We start from the raw sequence: 17,018 nt of genomic DNA, 5'->3' as shown, positions 1-17,018 counted from the left end.
CTAATTCTTTTTTAACATAAACTGCAATCCCTCTTTTTTTTATTGTGTGATAAAGACGTAAATACTTTCCCAATTTTCTCATTTTCTAATTGCTTTTCATTTTTTTCTGGGATATGTACTTCCTGTAGACAAACAATATCTAAATTTTGTTTTTGTAATTTATTGAATATACTATTTCTTTTAATAAATGAATTTAAATCATTTACATTGATTGAAATTAACTTAATTTCTGTTCCCATCCCCCTTTATTTTCTTATTTGTCTTCTGTTTGTCCTGTTTTCTTTCTGCACTCTTGTTAATATTCTTTCTTCCTCCTGTTTTTTATCTTTAGAGGTTCCTTCTTTCCCGCTATCTAAATCTATCAGTGGTTTTTCTGCCTCTTTTTGACTTTCTATTTCTACCTTCTCTTCCGCTATCAATTCTTCGTACAATTCCTGTGCCTTAAGTTCATTATCTACTTTTATTTTTTGTTCCTTTCCATGTAATAAGCATTCCCTCCGGGATTAACCATCTGAAGGAAGTTTTCCTTTTATTCAACAAGTCTGCTAACGGTCAATATCCACTTCGGTTGTCCCTTAGTTTTTTGGGTACTTGCTTAAGAACTCTAATTTCCTTCCCATTATGAATTATTGCTTCGTCTTTTGTAATTTTTAATATTTCATTTCTAATTTCCTTTTTTACACATCTCACGTGTACTTCCCTAGGAAGCTTGTGTTTTCAGGCGTAGTTAGTATGCACCCTATAAATCTCATCTATTCCGTTGGCAGTTTCTTGCTTATCTTTTTGTAGTATATTAGCAATCATTTCTGTCATTGTCTCTACTAGATTTTCATTTTTCTCCTCTTCTACATTTTGGAATCTAACATAAAACTCTGCTCTGTCAATCTCAAAATTAATTATCGATTCCTCTAACTCTTTGTTTTGAAGCAACAGTAAATGGTCTTGACTGAATGAAGTTCCATACCTGTTTAAGTGGCCACATAAAAGCAAACTATCCTTTCCCTATATAAATTCTTGCTGAAAATTTTTTAAAAATATTATACATATCTTTGGACAACTAAAAACTAAAAGCATGTATGATGTGATGTATAAACATTGAAGACAATAAAATAGAACATTCTAATTTTCCATTGCACAACACCATTATTTCTGGCTTAGCATGCAAGAAAGGCTGACAATAAGTTCAATAAAGAGATAAAATAAAATAATCTATATTTTTTAAAAACAACATGCGATAAGCCTATAAGATGAAAGATGATATAAAACCAAAAGCAGAATGTTATATTTTCTTAGTTTATTGGGTTTAGGCAACTGCAGCACTCAGTGTATGTTATTTGGAAAATCATGCATGCATAGCCTCTTAATGCCTTATACATTTTATCTTGCAATGATACTTTTCATTCACAGCATACACAAATCCATATGATAGGAAAACATTCTATTTACAATTAGAAAGAACATGGTTTTGTTTTATAGTGAACAAAGTTAACAGGATTTCAACAGAGCAGAAGATACAGGTGAGATATACAGGCTTTAAAGAATATATGGTATTTTTAAAAAAACTTTTTAAAAGATTAAGCTATTATATTAATTCAACTAACCTACCAATAAAGGATTTCCTTTCTCGCACAGGTGATAAGCTTTAAAAGTTATTCATAAAAACAAATATAACACATGGACACAATGTTAACTATAATAAGCATTTATTTCTCTGCATTTTTTCAATCTTCAGTTGACTGACAGCCTATCTTCTATTCCATGCTATATTGTGAATTTATTTCACATTTAGGACACACTACACACTTTCTCAAATTAGATGATTGTAAATTCAAGAATAAAAAGCAATAATGAAATATTTAATTTTTTCATATACTCTTAAAAAATTAAAATAGTTTATCCTAATTTCCTAAAGTCTGTAAAATCCAAGAGATTTTAAAGAAATTTACAATAAAAAGGATGGGAAATAAGTGTACAGAACTGAAACATACAATAACCAAGACTTAATAATATGACTGAGACCAGCTCTTTAAAAATTATATTTTCTTCACTCATTTGCCATAAGGAAAAATACATACATATCACAGAGAAATAGGCGTCTCCATTTAATTTTACAAAACGGTGTCTCTTTTCTTCTTAGCACTCTCTTCCTACACAACATGCTAGCTTGATAAATAATCAAATAATCAAGTACAGGATTTAATTTTGGCTTGCTATAAACTATTCTATCAATTAAAATTGGGACATGTGCATTTAATAATATTAAATACAAAAGAGGCATATACAAAGAAAAGGTTTTAGAGAATTAGAAGGTATTCTTGAATTTTCTAGTAAACAAATTCATCCAAGACTTATGGACAAGGGCAAATCAGTTATTAAAAAGTAGTGCATTTTAAAAATTCATGATGGTCTCAGAATCCCACCACTCAGACATGCACATTCTGAATGTATATGCATTGCAGTGCATTTTGTGTATTATAAGGAATAAGGAATCCAGACATGAAACCTTATCAGCAATTAATGAAACCTATCAGCAATTATTTTGGCAAAACCTAAATACATTTTGATTGAATTTACTTATTTCTGGATACTTTCCACATAGGCATGAATAGATTCACATGAACTTACATATTAAAATTAATTTCATTGCTATCATCTATATTAGTGTGAAAAGACATTTACAACTAAACCAGTAAAATGTTTATTTTGTGCATTGAAATTTCACTATTACCTTCCCCACTACAAACTGTGTTTTGACTTTTACTTCAGTAGTGGAAGTATGAATAACTCATTGAACAATATTTTAGTTCCACAATATAGCCTGGGCATTATGCAAATATAATGAATTTACCCAGTATGGCATGTCCAAATCTCCCTGCTCATGACATAAGATAAGGAAACCTTAAGTTCTATGTATTCGTTTAACAGAATTTTGATGGTGCTTTCTAAATCTAGGGGGGGGGGAATCCCTTAAGATAAACTCAGCCTAACTTTCATACTATAGCTGTAAGTATCCCTTGCCAACTGAAATCATGTATACCACGAAACATGTTATTTGAGTTTTGAACTTAATGAGTACAATTCCCTTCCCTATAGTAGTTGACTAAATGCGAAGCAGAAGGTTGTTTAAAAAAAAATTACGATGTTATGACCAATACTAAGGAGCAATACTAAAGTGATTTAATAGATAACTTTAAAAATAATACTTTATGTGAAAGTCTTTGTATCTTTACTTCTTAATTTTTTCTCTAGGTAAAAGAAAAAAATCTCATAATTTTACTCTTAAATTAGGGATACAGAATTTTAGCAAGTTCCCTTTTAACCTCTTAAAGTCATATTTGTTATATTGCAAAAGTCAATTTAATAAATCTTAATATGAGCACTAATATAATTGTTCTATTTGATTGACTGATTGAATCAAGTTTGATTCCATATAACTTCTGTAAGAATTTTATGGACTAATATCTATTGCATTCAAAACATTTCAATTTGAACAGAAATTACATCATATAATACCAAAAGATAAGAGCAAGATATTCATAAGTAAAATATGATTCTCCATTTTGTAATACCTGTAAAATCTAGAGTAATGTAAGAAATAAAGATTCACTGTCATAGTGATTCATCAGTATGAAAAAGGAATTCTGATTATTCATAAACAATTTTATTTTTGACTCAACTTCCAACTCAGAAGACTGCTTTATTTCAGTTATCCTGAAGCACTCACAAATAAAATATCCTATTCTTGATTAGCATATTTATACAGGTACTAGTACAATTCAATTTCTAAATTTCTGGATAACCTTTAACTGACTAAAGATCACACCAAAACGCAATGTGCAACATTTCAAAAATCACCACTCATACTAATTAATACAAGTTAGTTTACTGACAATGTGCAAATAAAGTTTATTGGGAGCTCATATTGATTAGTGGTTTTCAACTAAATAAGAATGGGGACACAAAGTACCTTCTGTGCTGTAAACATCATGAATTCTTCACATGTGGAAGCTGAAAGGCCTAAGAAAGAGGGTGCAAACATTTCTTATACTATTAATGGCTGAACTCAAGTTTTTCAAAAAATAATTTGGAACAATTCTGCATTTGGTATATGTTTGCTCCACTGTCAAGGAACATACCAGTAATTTATAAAAGCATACTTTTACTTTTTAGCTGTAAAACACAAATGCTTAATGAAAGCATGCAGTACTATTTTTCCTGTGTAATATGGTATAATTATTTAACTACCAGTGTTAGCATTACTTAATGAGTGTTGTATAAGCAAAAGGACTATAAAATAACTTCTGATTGTATTCTATAAATAAGATTGTACAGTACTTTCCCCTCCTCACCGTGATTCACAATATCAAAACCGCAATTGTGTAGACTTAATTTACCCTGAAAAAAAGCAGCATTTCAGATTATCCTTTTCTGTTCTTTGATTCCCCCTTTTTCAGTAGTTTACAATCTGAAAACATAGGGAGCTCTTGTTTTGCAGCTTGCTCTGGCCAGATCAGCTCTGGTTCTTCACAGTTTGCATATCTGTAACACCTTACAAAGTTCAATGCTTATAAAAATATATGTAAGGACTACTAAGCAAATGTAATTATGAGGGCTAAAACAACAGTAATAAATTGTTTTCCATCATACATTCTTCAAGGAAAATCCATGTTGGATTCAGAATATCCTTTCAAACTTTCTTACTACCATGGGATAAGAGTATGTTTCCATAAGCTAATATTTAGTGCAGCATCAATGAAAAGGAAATTTTTCTCTCAAAAATTGAAAATGACCTGGTACAGAACTAAAAGATGCCCCAAATTTTCATCTATGGCCAAGATCTCAAAGCCCATCTTAATATAAAGTAGACTAATAAATTCAGGCATATCGCGGCATTTCACATTGCTCACAACGATTCAGTGCTGGGTGATTCAAGAAAGTACAACTGTCACAATTCCATGGAGCTCCTTCAAAGTCCTCATCTCTTGGCTGTGATTGCAGAACTTGCTTGGAACTATTTTGATGGTCTACAAAGAATAATTTTTTCTTATAAAACATAATACTTTTAAGTATATAAACATCATATGTCAATAACAACATTAGTATTAATATTTTATCTGGCATTCACTTATAAGCAGACTGTAAGGCCTGTTTGTTTTCTCTACAATAATCATTGATTGAGAGTGACTGATTTTATTTATTTATTGCCAAGAACTCGGAGCGGCTTACAGCATATTAAAAAAACAATATAAGCTTCCTAATCCAATTAATTTAACTAATTTGTCTAAAAATCCAATAGCATTAAAAATCAATTATTCTCATTCACACAACATACATTACATTTCATCAGCCAGGGAGCTAGGGTCTAATCGCACCAAGGCTGGTGACATAAATGAGTCTTAAGACTCTAGCGAAAGGCGAGGAGGGTGGGGAAAGTACGAATCTCCGGGGGGAGCTGATTCCAGAGGGCCAGAGCCCCCACAGAAAAAGCTCTTCCCCTAGGCCCCAGAAGCTGAACTACAACCTGGATCTCCACCACTACACTTTAACTACATGTAACAGGGTGAGAGGGAATAAAAAGGAGGTTGGGAGGAAGGGGTAAAGATACAGGGAGTTCAGGGGAAGGAAAGAGGGGCTTGGATGGAAAAAGAAGGGAGTCGAGCTGAGGGAAATAAGGGGATAGGATAGCAGAGGTTTTGTGGGCCAAGCCTAAGAGAAGTAAGGGGATAGGATAGCAGAGGCTTCTGTGGGCCAAGCCTGAGGAAGAGAAGAGTTTGAGTGAAAGGAGGCAAGTAGAAGAAACAACAAAGGAGGCGGCCATGGAAGGAGAGCCCAGCAAGCAGTTCAAAACAGAATTAAGAAAGAGGAAGAGAAAAAAGCTCCAACCAGCCACCTGTACATCATCGCACTACATGACCTGCCTACTTAGAGGAGACTGTCCATCATCCCACAACTCATGACCCTGGCAAGTAATGGTGCAGCAAAGAGGGACAAGAGGATACCAGTATGGCTTACGAATGAGGTAAAGGAGGTTAATGGAAAGAAGAAAAACTAATTTAAGAAATGGAAGGTGCTTACTACCAAGGATCACAGGAAGGACCACAAAATTTGGCAGACCAAATGCAAGGTGATAGTCAGGAAAGCCAAGGGAGATTTTGAGGAGCATATAGCAAAGAATATTAAAAATAATAACAAAACCTTTTTTAAGTACATCAGAAGCAGGAGTTGGGCCACTTGATGACAATGGTCAGAAGGGGATAATCAGAAAAGACAAGGAGATTGCTGAGAGATTAAATGACTTCTTGCCTCTGTTTTCACAGAGGAGGATAGAGAACATTTGCCTGCCACTGAATTAGTTTTCCCAGGAAGGGAATTAGAAGAATTAAACCAGATAAAGATAAACAAGTAAGATGTTCTTGCATGCCTCTCTAAACTAAATGTCAACAAATCGCCGAGTCCAGATGGCATCCACCCTAGAGTTCTCAAGGAACTCAACTGTGAAATTGCTGAACTTCTAGCTAAAATATATAAGCTTTCTCTAAGATCAGGCACTGTACCTGAGAATTGGAGGGAGGCAAATGTAACCCCGATCTTCAAGAAAGGATCCAGAGGTGATCCAGGAAACTATAGACCAGTCAGTTTAACTTCAGTTCCAGGTAAAGTGATGGAAACCATTATTAAAGATAAAATTACTGGGCACATAGAAAAACAAGCATTGCTGAAAGAAAATCAACATGGTTTCTGCAAAGGCAAATCATGTCTTATTAACTTGTTAGAATTCTTTGAGGGTGTAAATAAACAGATAAAGGGAACCCAGTTGATATTGTATATCTTGACTTTCAAAAGGCTTTTGACAAAGTCCCTCACCAAAGGCTTCTAAAAAAGATCTTCAGCCACAGAATTAGAGGACAGGCCTTGTCCTGGATTGGTAACTGGCTAAATTGTAGGAAGCAAAGGGTGGCAATAAATGGACAATTCTCTGAATGGAAAGAAGTGAGAAGTGGTGTACCCCAAGGTTCAGTTTTGGGACCTTTACTTTTTAATTTATTCATTAATGATCTGGATGTAAAAGTAAATAGTGAGGTAGCAAAGTTTGCTGACACCTCTAATTTGTTCTGGGTAGTGAAAAGTTAAACTGATTGTCGAGCGCTCCAGAAGGATCTCTCGAAATTGAGTGAGTGGGCAACAAAGTGGCAAATGCATTTTAACCTAAACAAGTGCAAAGTTATGCACATTGTGGCAAAGAACCCCAATTATACCTACCAACTGATGGGGACCAAACTTTCTGAGACAACCCAAAAAAGGGATCTTGGGGTTTTGATGGACAGCTCAATAAAGATGTCAACCCAGTGTGCAGCAGCAGTAAAAAAAAGGAAATTCCATGCTTGGCAAGATTAGGAAGGGAATCGAAAATAAGTCGGTAAGTGTTGTATTGCCTCTGTACAAATCGATGGTGAGACCACACTTGCAGTACTGTGTACAGTTCTGGTCACCGCACCTCAAGAAGGATATAATGGAACTGGAAAAGGTGCAAAAAAGGGCAACAAGAATGATAAAGAAAATGGAGCACCTTCCTTATGATACCAGGTTGCAGCGTCTTGGTCTCTTCAGCCTTGAAAGACGGCATTTAAGGGGTGACTTGATCGAAGTGTATAAGATCATGCATGGGGTAGAAAAGGTGGATAGAGAAAAAATATTTTCTCTATCACACAATACTAGGACAAGGGGGCATTCCCTAAAGCTCATAGGTAAGAAAGTGAGGACAAATCAAAGGAAATATTTCTTCACCCAGAGGTCATTGATTTATGGAATTCACTTCCAGAAGAGGTTGTGACAGCTGTCAGCCTTGATAGCTTCAAGGCAGGATTAGACAGATTCATGGATGCCAAGTATATCGGTGGTTACTGAAACGGATGTCCATGTGCTGCTTCTATGTTGGTTGAGGCAGGCAGGATTCCCTTGAGTACCATTTGTTGGGGGTCAGGGGAAAGGGAGGGTCTTGCCTTCTCTTTCTGCTCAAGACCCACAAGGACAATTGGTAGGCCACTGTGTGACACAGAATGCTGGACTTGATGGGCTTTGGCCTGATTCAGCATGGCTCTTCTTATGTTCTTATGACTAGGGTAGACTGACAGCCAAAGAGGGTCAGGAGAACCTAGACTCCAGCGACCCTTACAAGGGTAAGCGCTACATGCATACCAAGTGCAATATTCTGAAAATAAATTTTGTTGTCCACATGATTTTGGTCTCCAGTAAAAATATAGTACATTGTATGAACTAGGTATATTCTTTACTGCCAAATTTTGTCATTTGAGATAGATAGTATGAGATCTACCAGACTAAATTTCAAAATCATTCTAATAAGGGAAAGTTACTAAGATCTATTTTAATATCCCATACTAGATCTGTTTTTAAGAAATACAATGGTACTTCGTCTTATGAACATAATTCGTTCCGTGACCAGGTTCATAACTAGAAAAGTTTGTAAGATGAAACAATGTTTCTCATAGTAATCAATGTAAAAGTGAATAATGCGTGAAAACCAATTAGGAAAATCCAAAACTTTAAGGCTTTAAAAAAAGAAAGCGGTGACCTGAGGAAGCAGCGGGTGTCAGCCATAGGCAGCGAGATCGGGCGGAGAACGTAGCGGCAGGCAACGGACATTTTGGAAGAGAGATCAGGCAAAGAACATAGCAGCAGGCAAGGGACAAGTGCCCGAACTCTCTTCAATATGCCTCTAGATTCTTGCTACGTTCTGTGCCCAAACTCTCTTCAATATGGCCCTGGCTTCCTGCTACGTTCTGTGCCCAAACTCTCTTCATTATGGCCCTGACTTCCTGCTATGTTCTGTGCCCAAACTCTCTTCAATATGCCACTGGCTTGCTGCTACGTTCTGTGCCCAAACTCTCTTCATTATGGCCCTGACTTCCTGCAACGTTTTGTGCCCGAACTCTCTTCAATATGCCTCTGGCTTGCTGCAACGTTCTGTGCTCAAACTCTCTTCAATATGCCTCTGGCTTCTTGCTACGTTCTGTGCCCAAACTCTCTTCAATATGCCTCTGGCTTCTTGCTACGTTCTGTGGCGGAACTCTCTTCAATATGTCCCTGGCTTGCTGCTACGTTCTGTGCCCGAACTCTCTTTAATATGCCTCTGGCTTGCTGCAACGTTCTGTGCCCAAACTCTCTTCAATATGCCTCTGGCTTCTTGCTATGTTCTGTGCCCAAATTCTCTTCAATATGGCCCTGGCTTCCTGCTACGTTCTGTGCCTGAACTCTTCAATATGCCTCTGACCTTGCTACGTTCTGTGCCCAAACTCTCGTCAATATGGCCCTGGCTTGCTGCTATGTTCTATGCCCGAACTCTCTTCAATATGCCCCTGGCTTCCTGCTACGTTCTATGCCAGAACTCTCTTCCAAAATGCCCCGCACCCGCTGCTACCTTCACCGCCTGTTCTCTCTCTTCTCCAATGCCTTGGTGCTGTGCCATGACGGTAGCAGAAGGGACGGGTGGTGGTGGTGGAGACTCTGCACTGCAAAGCCTGGCTCCAGTTCCCTTGCGATCATCAGAGCCTACAAACTTAAAAGCGCTTGTTTTGGCCGCTGCTCGCAGCAGCAGCAGCCGGGAGAGAAGCGAGGGTTCATAAAATGAAAGTGGTTCATGAGAAGGGGCAAAAAAATCCTGAATGCCCGGTTTGAAAAGTTTGTATGAAGAGGCATTTGTAAGACGAGGTACCACTGTACTTGTCGTTTGAGTACAAACAATTAATGTGGGTATGACACAGTCTTACTTTAGCCACTTATAACTATTGGGGGCATAGTTATTTACCTATCAAGAATGGTCCAGAACATTACTCTGACATGTTACTGAATTATATTAATTACCATGTCTTTAGGCTGATTTTGATTAAACAGTTATTTTACAGACCAACAAATAATTTCATATATTTTACCCTAATTAATTAAAGATTTTGAAAATACTACATAAAATAATGCATCAAAAATCATGTATAAATGCCTATATCTTCTACAGAAGGGTGAACTATTCAACATTTATATATGCTCAATTACATTAGATTGTATATAATGTATAGTCTCCATTCATTTGAACATAATCAGCAAACTGATTATGAGAATCCAAGTAAGAGAACATTCTAACTGTAAACTGCAAATTCATAATGTATTTGGCGAAATATTATTTTATGCACAGCTTCTGCAGAATATAAATAATGGAAAGCACAATATGTTTCTTGATAATAATGCCTTTCTTTATGAAAATAGTTGTGCATAAGAAACAGATACATCTGATTTTCTTCCTTCTAATATAAGAATCCATCTGGAAAAAAACCAGTAGTGACTGACCTTTTTTACATGGCTTTGGCGGCACAACAGGTCCAGGCTCTATATTATCATAAAAATTATTCATGGCTTTCAGGTCAAAGTTTCCTATTAATAAAAAGCAGAAAATAATTTATTTTGAACAGAAAATAGGCATTGGACACTTACCTGAATGCCTCTTTTCATACGCAGAGGGGGGACAATAGTCACCTGGGTATGCTTGGTGTCCTATTCAATCAGGACTGATCCTTCAGACTTTTAAAAGAGTGCTGGATCTGTCCCTTCCTCAGAATTCGTAAATCCGTAGACTTGGCTTGATAGTGGTGGCTCACAATTAATCAACTCTCGGCCTGAAGGTGAGATAAAGTAGGAAAAGAATAGAGTAGGGAGGGAGGTGACTACTGTCCCCACTCTGCATATGAGAAGAGGCATTCAGGTAAGTGTCCAATGCCTATTCTCCATACTGTGAGTGGTGCCAGTAGTCACATGGGATATACCCAAGAGATGTGTCCCAATAGGAAGGGACAAGGATTAAATATCGTGAGAGATAACACTCTGGAGGACTCTCCGGCCAAAGGCTGCATCAGCAGAGGTGTATGAGTCTATCTTGTAGTGACAAATGAATTAATTAGTAGAGGACCAGGTGGCAACCTTACAGATTTCCTCCAGTGGAGCTTGAGTAATCCATGCCACTGAGGTTGCTGCACTTCTAGTCAAATGGGCAGTAATGCATCCATCTACCGAGGATGGTAGAAGGACCATTGTACCTACCTGAACGGTCTTCTTGAGGCACTGGAAGGAGAGTCCAATGTTGGTAATTTACCAATCCTATTGGCAGAAACTGAGTTTAATTGACAAATTAGCTAGGCACTGCCCCCAGCTGTCCCCATGAGCTCAGTTTTTAAAAATGAAGACAATATAAGGAAAAATAACTAGAATTTATTTCCAACCATAACTAATAACGTATAACTTAAACAAACCTAAATACTTCGGTGTCCCTGACGGTGGGTTTGGACTCTCCTTCCAGTGAATCGAGAAGACCGTTCAGGTAGGTACAACAGTCCTTCTCCACTGCACTTGGAAGGAGAGTCCAACGTGGGATATACCAAAGATCAAGTCCCATGGGTGGGAGAAGTCTGCGTTAGGGTTGCTGGAGTGTGACACACTTATTGCACGACGCGTCTCCCAAAAGCTGCTTCCACCGATGCAAAGGAGTCCAGCTTGTAGTGGCGAGTAAACGTGGATGGGGCCGACCAGGTCGCCGCTCAACAGATGTCTTCAATGGACACCTGTATTGACCATGCTGACGAAGTGGCCGCACTCCGGGTTGAATGGGCTGTTATCCCCAGTGGAGGGGAGCGAGCACTTGCTTTGTAAGCCTCATTAATGCATTCTCGGAGCCAACGTCTGATGAAGTGTGGTGACACTTTAAGTCCCATCTTTTGTTGTGAAAAGGAGATGAACAAGGTTTCAGTTTTTCTAAACGGTTCAGTCCTTCGATCTTCAGAGCCCGTCTGATGTCTATCTTGTGCCACCTAAGTTCTGTGGGATGGTTGCCATGAGCACAAAAATCTGGAAGTATGAGTTCTTGTTTCCTATGAAAGGTAGTATTCGCTTTTGGTATAAAGGAAGGGTCCAATCTAAGAATGACCCTATCCGGATGGAAAATACAGAGGTCCAGGTGAACAGATAATGCTGAAGGTTCGGACACTCGACAAGCAGATGTTATTGCTATGAGGAAAGCCATCTTAATAGACAGGAATGTGAGACTGATCTCACGGGCTCAAACGGGGGTCCCGTGAGCGCCCGTAATATGAGTGAAAGGTCCCACGTTGGAAATCTATGGATCGGTGGGGAATGCTGATTAGAAGCTCCGTGGAGGAAATCCTTCACCCATGGATGGTGAGACAACGATCGGGCCTCTGCTACTCGAATAATTGTCAAGAGGGCTGCAAACTGTCTTCTTAGGGTATTAGGGGCCAAACCCCGTTCATTCCCCACCTGTAAGAATTCCAGAACTGGAATCACTGATGCTTCTCTAGAGTTGATCTGTTGTTTGGAACAAAACTTACAGAAGGCCGACCACATTGCTTGGTAAATTCTGGTAGTCGATGGACGGCGGGCGGCTTGCATGGTGGCTATAACTGTTTCCGATATTTGGTGGTTCTTTAGTCTGTTCCTCTCAAGTGCCAGGCAGTCAGCTGGAGCCATTGGGGATCTGGGTGGTAAATGCTCCCCTGGCTGAGAGATATCACCTGATCCGGAATCCTCCACAGGGGGGGGGGGGATACCGATAGTACCACTAGGTCTGAGAACCATGGGCGGTGTGGCCAATGAGGTGCCACCATTAACACTTCTGCTCGTTCCTCTATTATTTTGTCCACTACTCTCTGGATGATATTTGTTGGAAGAAATGCGTATAGTAGGTCCTGAGGCCATGGGGATAGTAGGACGTTGATTCCTTCTGCCTGCGGTGCAGGAAACTGGGAGTAAAATCTCGAGAGCTGGGCATTGATGTGGGTGGCAAAGAGATCCACTTACGGGGTCCCGAATTGACGAACTATTCTCTGAAATAGTTCCGGGTCCAGCTGCCATTCCGAAGGGTCCAGGGTAGCCTGCTCAGCCAGTCTGCCTGGATATTGCTGGTTCCAGCAATGTGCTTTGCTGTCAATGACGCTAAATGAGTCTTGGCCCAGTTGAAGAGGGCCGTCGTTTCAGCCATGAGACGGTGCAATTTCGTGCCCCCTTGATGGTTAAGGTGGACCCTGGTCGTGACATTGTCTGTTAGCACTAGTAGCACAAGTCTGCCTTGAACCAATGCGGTGAAAGTTTGTAGAGCAAGAAAAACTGCTTTGTGCTCTAGGAAGTTGATATTGATGGGGGTCAAATCCTCTGCTGACCAAAGCCCTTGAGCCAATGTGAGCTCCCCAGCCCGATAGGCTGGTGTCTGTTAAGAGTAACGCGATCTTGAATGAGAAAGGAGGAGCCTCGAAGTAAGGCTGGAGATGTCCACCACCTTAGTGATTCCCTGACCTCTCGAGGCAACCGGACCCGTCTGTGAGAGTGGCTCATTTTGGCTCTCTGAGCGGGAAGAAGGAACCACTGCAGAGCTCGAATGTGATGATGGGCCCACGGTACGATGCCTATGGCTGACACCAATGTCCCGAGTATCTTGGAGAGGAGGGAGAGGGAGACCTGTCGTTGATGCTGAAGACTGGTGCCCAATTGATGGATGTTGGCTTGTCTCTCCCGAGACAGGGATACGGTTTCCTGAAGTTGTATCTATGTTAGAACCCAGGTGCAACAGTCTTGTTGTGGGGAGAAGTGGTTCTTTGTCTTGTTGACTTGTACCTCCAGCGACTGAACTGTGAGGGCCAGATCTTCCCTCGCCTTTGCTGGGGACTTATTTATTAATTATTTATTAATTATGTCATCCAAGTATGCCATCAAGCGGATTGACTTGGAGCGAAGGTTGGCTGTCAGAACATCTAACAGCTTCGTGAATGTCCGAGGAGCCGATGAAAGGCCAAATGGCATGGCTCGGTATTGATAGTGGTTCCCTTCCAGGCAGAAGTGAAGAAATGTCCAAGGAGCCGGAAGGATTAGGACATGCAGGTAAGCTTCCTTCAAGTCTATGGACGTAAGGAAGTCTCGAGGACGAATTGATGCCAGAATGGCCTGGAGGGAATGCATCCTGAACCTCCTGCAGCGTATGAAAAAAATTAGTTGTTTTTGATTGAGGATCATTCTGCATCCTCCAGGCCCTTTGGGGACAATGAGGACTACCGAGTAGAAGCCTGTACATTCTGCATGGCGGGGCACCTTCTCTATAGCCTGGATGTCCAAGAGGTGAGCAATTTCCTGTAGCAATTGTGCTTTCTTTTGTGGTTCTCGAAGTATTGGGCAATGAAGGAAATGGTTAGGTGGGGGCTGGAGAAACTCCAACCGTAGTCCTTGGATCACCCTGGCTAAAGCCCATTTGTCGGAGGATGTAGTCTGCCAGGAAGTACTGAAGCATTGAAGCTTGCCTCCTATGGGCTGAAGGGTAGCTGATGCGTTTGAAGCCTTTTTGGTTGTTGCCTCTGAAGGGATGTCTCATCTGTTGGTAACCTCGTGACCTGTCTTGGAACGATGTTCGGTCATCTCTGAATGAGGACTGGCTATATAGGCCCTGAGGGTACAAACTCGGGTTCTGGCTGGCACCCGAGGAAGAATCCCAACGAAAGGGCTGACGGCGTGCATAGGGGACAGGTCAGCAATCCTGATGCCTATAGGACTTAGGGAGCACCTTTCTCTTATCTTTGTTCTCTATGAGGACCAAATCTAGTGACTCCCTGAACAGTTTAGAGCCCTGAAAGGGCGTTGAGGCCAAACGCCATTTAGACTTTAAGTCAGCTTGCCAGTTTCTCAGCCAAATAAGCCGTCGTGATGAGAGGGTAGACGCCATGCCCCTTGCTGAGAATTTCGCCGCATGGAAGGTGGCGTCGGCCAAGAACTCCGCTGCCGCCAGCAGCTTGCTCAGGTTCTGCCACAGATGGCCATCCTCAGGCCTGAGATGAGATTGCATCTCTTGCAACCACATTATTGATGCCCTATTGAAGAATAATGCAGCAGTTGCTGCCCGAAAACCCCAGCTGGCCATCTGATGTGTTTTTTGGAGTAATGTCTCTGTCTTCCTGTCTTCCGGTTTGAAACTATCACCCGTCTCCGAAGGCACCAAGGTGTTGGAGACCAGAGTCAACACCGGTTGATCAATAGGTGGGAATTCCAGCAGTTTCTCGACCTCCTCGTCGAAGGTATAAAACTTCCTCTCAGTATTAGAGGGGCCCTGGGCTGCCACAGGATGTTGCCAGGGCCGCTTCATGCTCTCAAGAAAGATATCTGAGGATGGTATATGGTCTGATTCAGGTTGAGGTTCCTTAAACAGAGTAGTAGAAGGTTTTGAAGTGGTTTCAGCATTCTTGGTGGTGCCTGGCAAGTACACTATTTGCTTTGCTTTATGGAGAAGTATTCTGAAAAGTGATGGTTTAAAAAGCCCGGCAGGTGTAGGTTGCTTGGGGGTTGTTTCGTCTTCAGATAGGTCATACTCCTTATCACTGTCATCTAGCAGGGCAGGTTCTTCTGCTAAGGACTCTAAACCCGACTGGGGCGGTTCCTTGATTGACCTTGGCGGAAGTGTTGGATATATTGTTGCACCCCTGCTGCCATCCCCTGAGAGTATGTGTTTGTAATCATGTCCTGTAGAGCTGGGGACATGTGCTGCCACGTCTCAGGTTGCGCCCGAAGCCCTGCAGCTGTGGGTGTAAATGTAGCTGAGGGCCCTGCATGCTCCTTGTGGGGTGGCTTGCAGACCCTGGCCTGATCAACACTGGACCTGGAGATGTGGCAGGGATGGGAGCTGCCTTTCTGGGGACCAATCTCCTTCTGTAGCCAGTCCCATAGGCCCCAGGGTGAACAGAGGGGTTGATGGTTCCAGACCCTGGGGTAGCTGTTGTATGGATGGCGGTGGTGTAGGCATGGGGGTGTGGAGGGCTGCCTCCAACATCTGTTCTAGGGCCTTAATGCGCCTCTCTGCTTCCTTGAGGGAAGTTGATGATGATGAGGTGTGTGAGGACTTTGCTTTGGCTTTACCCTTGTCCTTCCCTTTGGGGTCAGCGGTAGGGGAGGTCACTTTATTTCCCCCTGGGTGTTCCTCCATCGTACTCACGTTTCTTGCCAACTCAATCGCAGTTGTAAATGCACAAGCACTCTGAGGAACGCAGTTCCAGCTCAACCGGTGTTGTTGCAAACAACAAAATGGCGACCCCACCTTGCCTCGGCCTGTGCAGGCGCGACTGATCGGATTTCTTCTTTCACACGAGTCAGCTGGGCCGATAAGGCATTTCCCGCCTTCCAGTTAAAAAATGGCGTCTGCGGGAAAGTTAAGGTGTTCCAAGATGGCGGCTGAGGCATTTAGCCTTTGGCCAACCGCTTGGAAACCAGCCATTTCTCTGTCTTCGGAGCCGCTTATCGGCTGCCGATCTGTTTCGCCATTTTTTCTCTCGGCAGCCATGGCAACGGAGGACACTCAGCGGCTGCCTCTCAGTTGAGAGGCGCTGGCAGCCGCTTCTTGCCGGAGCGCTCTTCAAGGAATCCCGGAGATTCCCCCGAGTCTCCCAGCAGTGGGGGGGGCGGACCCCCCACCTTCGGCTCGCAGCAGGGTTTGGCCACGGACGCCAGGGACCCCAAGGCTGGGATGCTCCTCTTCAGAGCAGTTCCCTCAGAGGGAAGAGGCCCCATGAGGAGGACAAGTTGGGGATGGTGCCCACGGATGGCAGAGACCCCATCCGAGCGTCTTCAATTCTCTGAAAGACAAAAAAAGGGAAAGGAAACATCATTAATAACCAGGTATAAACGTTTCTTTATTCAAAGCTAAACTCAGCAGTCTTTACACTAGGGACTGAGTTTTTAAAAACTGAGCTCATGGGGGCAGCTGGGGGCGGTGCCTAGCTAGTATGTCAATTAAACTCAGTCTCTACCAATAGGATTGGTAAATTACCCAGGTTGGACTCTCCTTCCAAGTGCAGTGGAGAAGATGCTTTGGCACCCAACAATCTGGGATGGAAGGCCACAAATAGAGCTTCCGATTTTTGGAATGTCTTGGTGCAGTGGATGTAAATTCGCAAGGCTCTGGTGACGTCAAGAGT

The 17,018-nt window shown here is 41.4% G+C and overlaps 1 protein-coding gene across 6 annotated transcripts in view; it reads right to left on the bottom strand.

Annotated features, from left to right (window-relative positions):
• Nucleotides 1-1,279: 1,279 nt before the first annotated feature.
• TAB3 (TGF-beta activated kinase 1 (MAP3K7) binding protein 3) overlaps nucleotides 1,280-17,018 on the bottom strand; it is a 173,220-nt gene continuing 157,481 nt past the window's right edge. For 5 of the 6 annotated variants that reach the window (XM_070750593.1, XM_070750592.1, XM_070750596.1 and 2 more), the window contains 2 exons: nucleotides 10,357-10,440; nucleotides 1,280-5,024 (listed from right to left, as the gene is read on the bottom strand). In XM_070750593.1, coding sequence (XP_070606694.1) covers nucleotides 4,876-5,024; nucleotides 10,357-10,440 — 233 coding nt within the window. In that variant the 3' untranslated portion in view covers nucleotides 1,280-4,875. Of the gene's footprint in view, nucleotides 5,025-10,356; nucleotides 10,441-10,542; nucleotides 10,683-17,018 lie in introns of those variants that run through there. The other variant, XM_070750595.1, reaches the window with a different exon arrangement.

The sequence above is a fragment of the Erythrolamprus reginae genome, chromosome 4, assembly GCF_031021105.1.
Source record: "Erythrolamprus reginae isolate rEryReg1 chromosome 4, rEryReg1.hap1, whole genome shotgun sequence".
NCBI classification, from domain to species: domain Eukaryota; kingdom Metazoa; phylum Chordata; class Lepidosauria; order Squamata; family Dipsadidae; genus Erythrolamprus; species Erythrolamprus reginae.
This window is presented reverse-complemented; position numbering and strand designations above follow the sequence as displayed.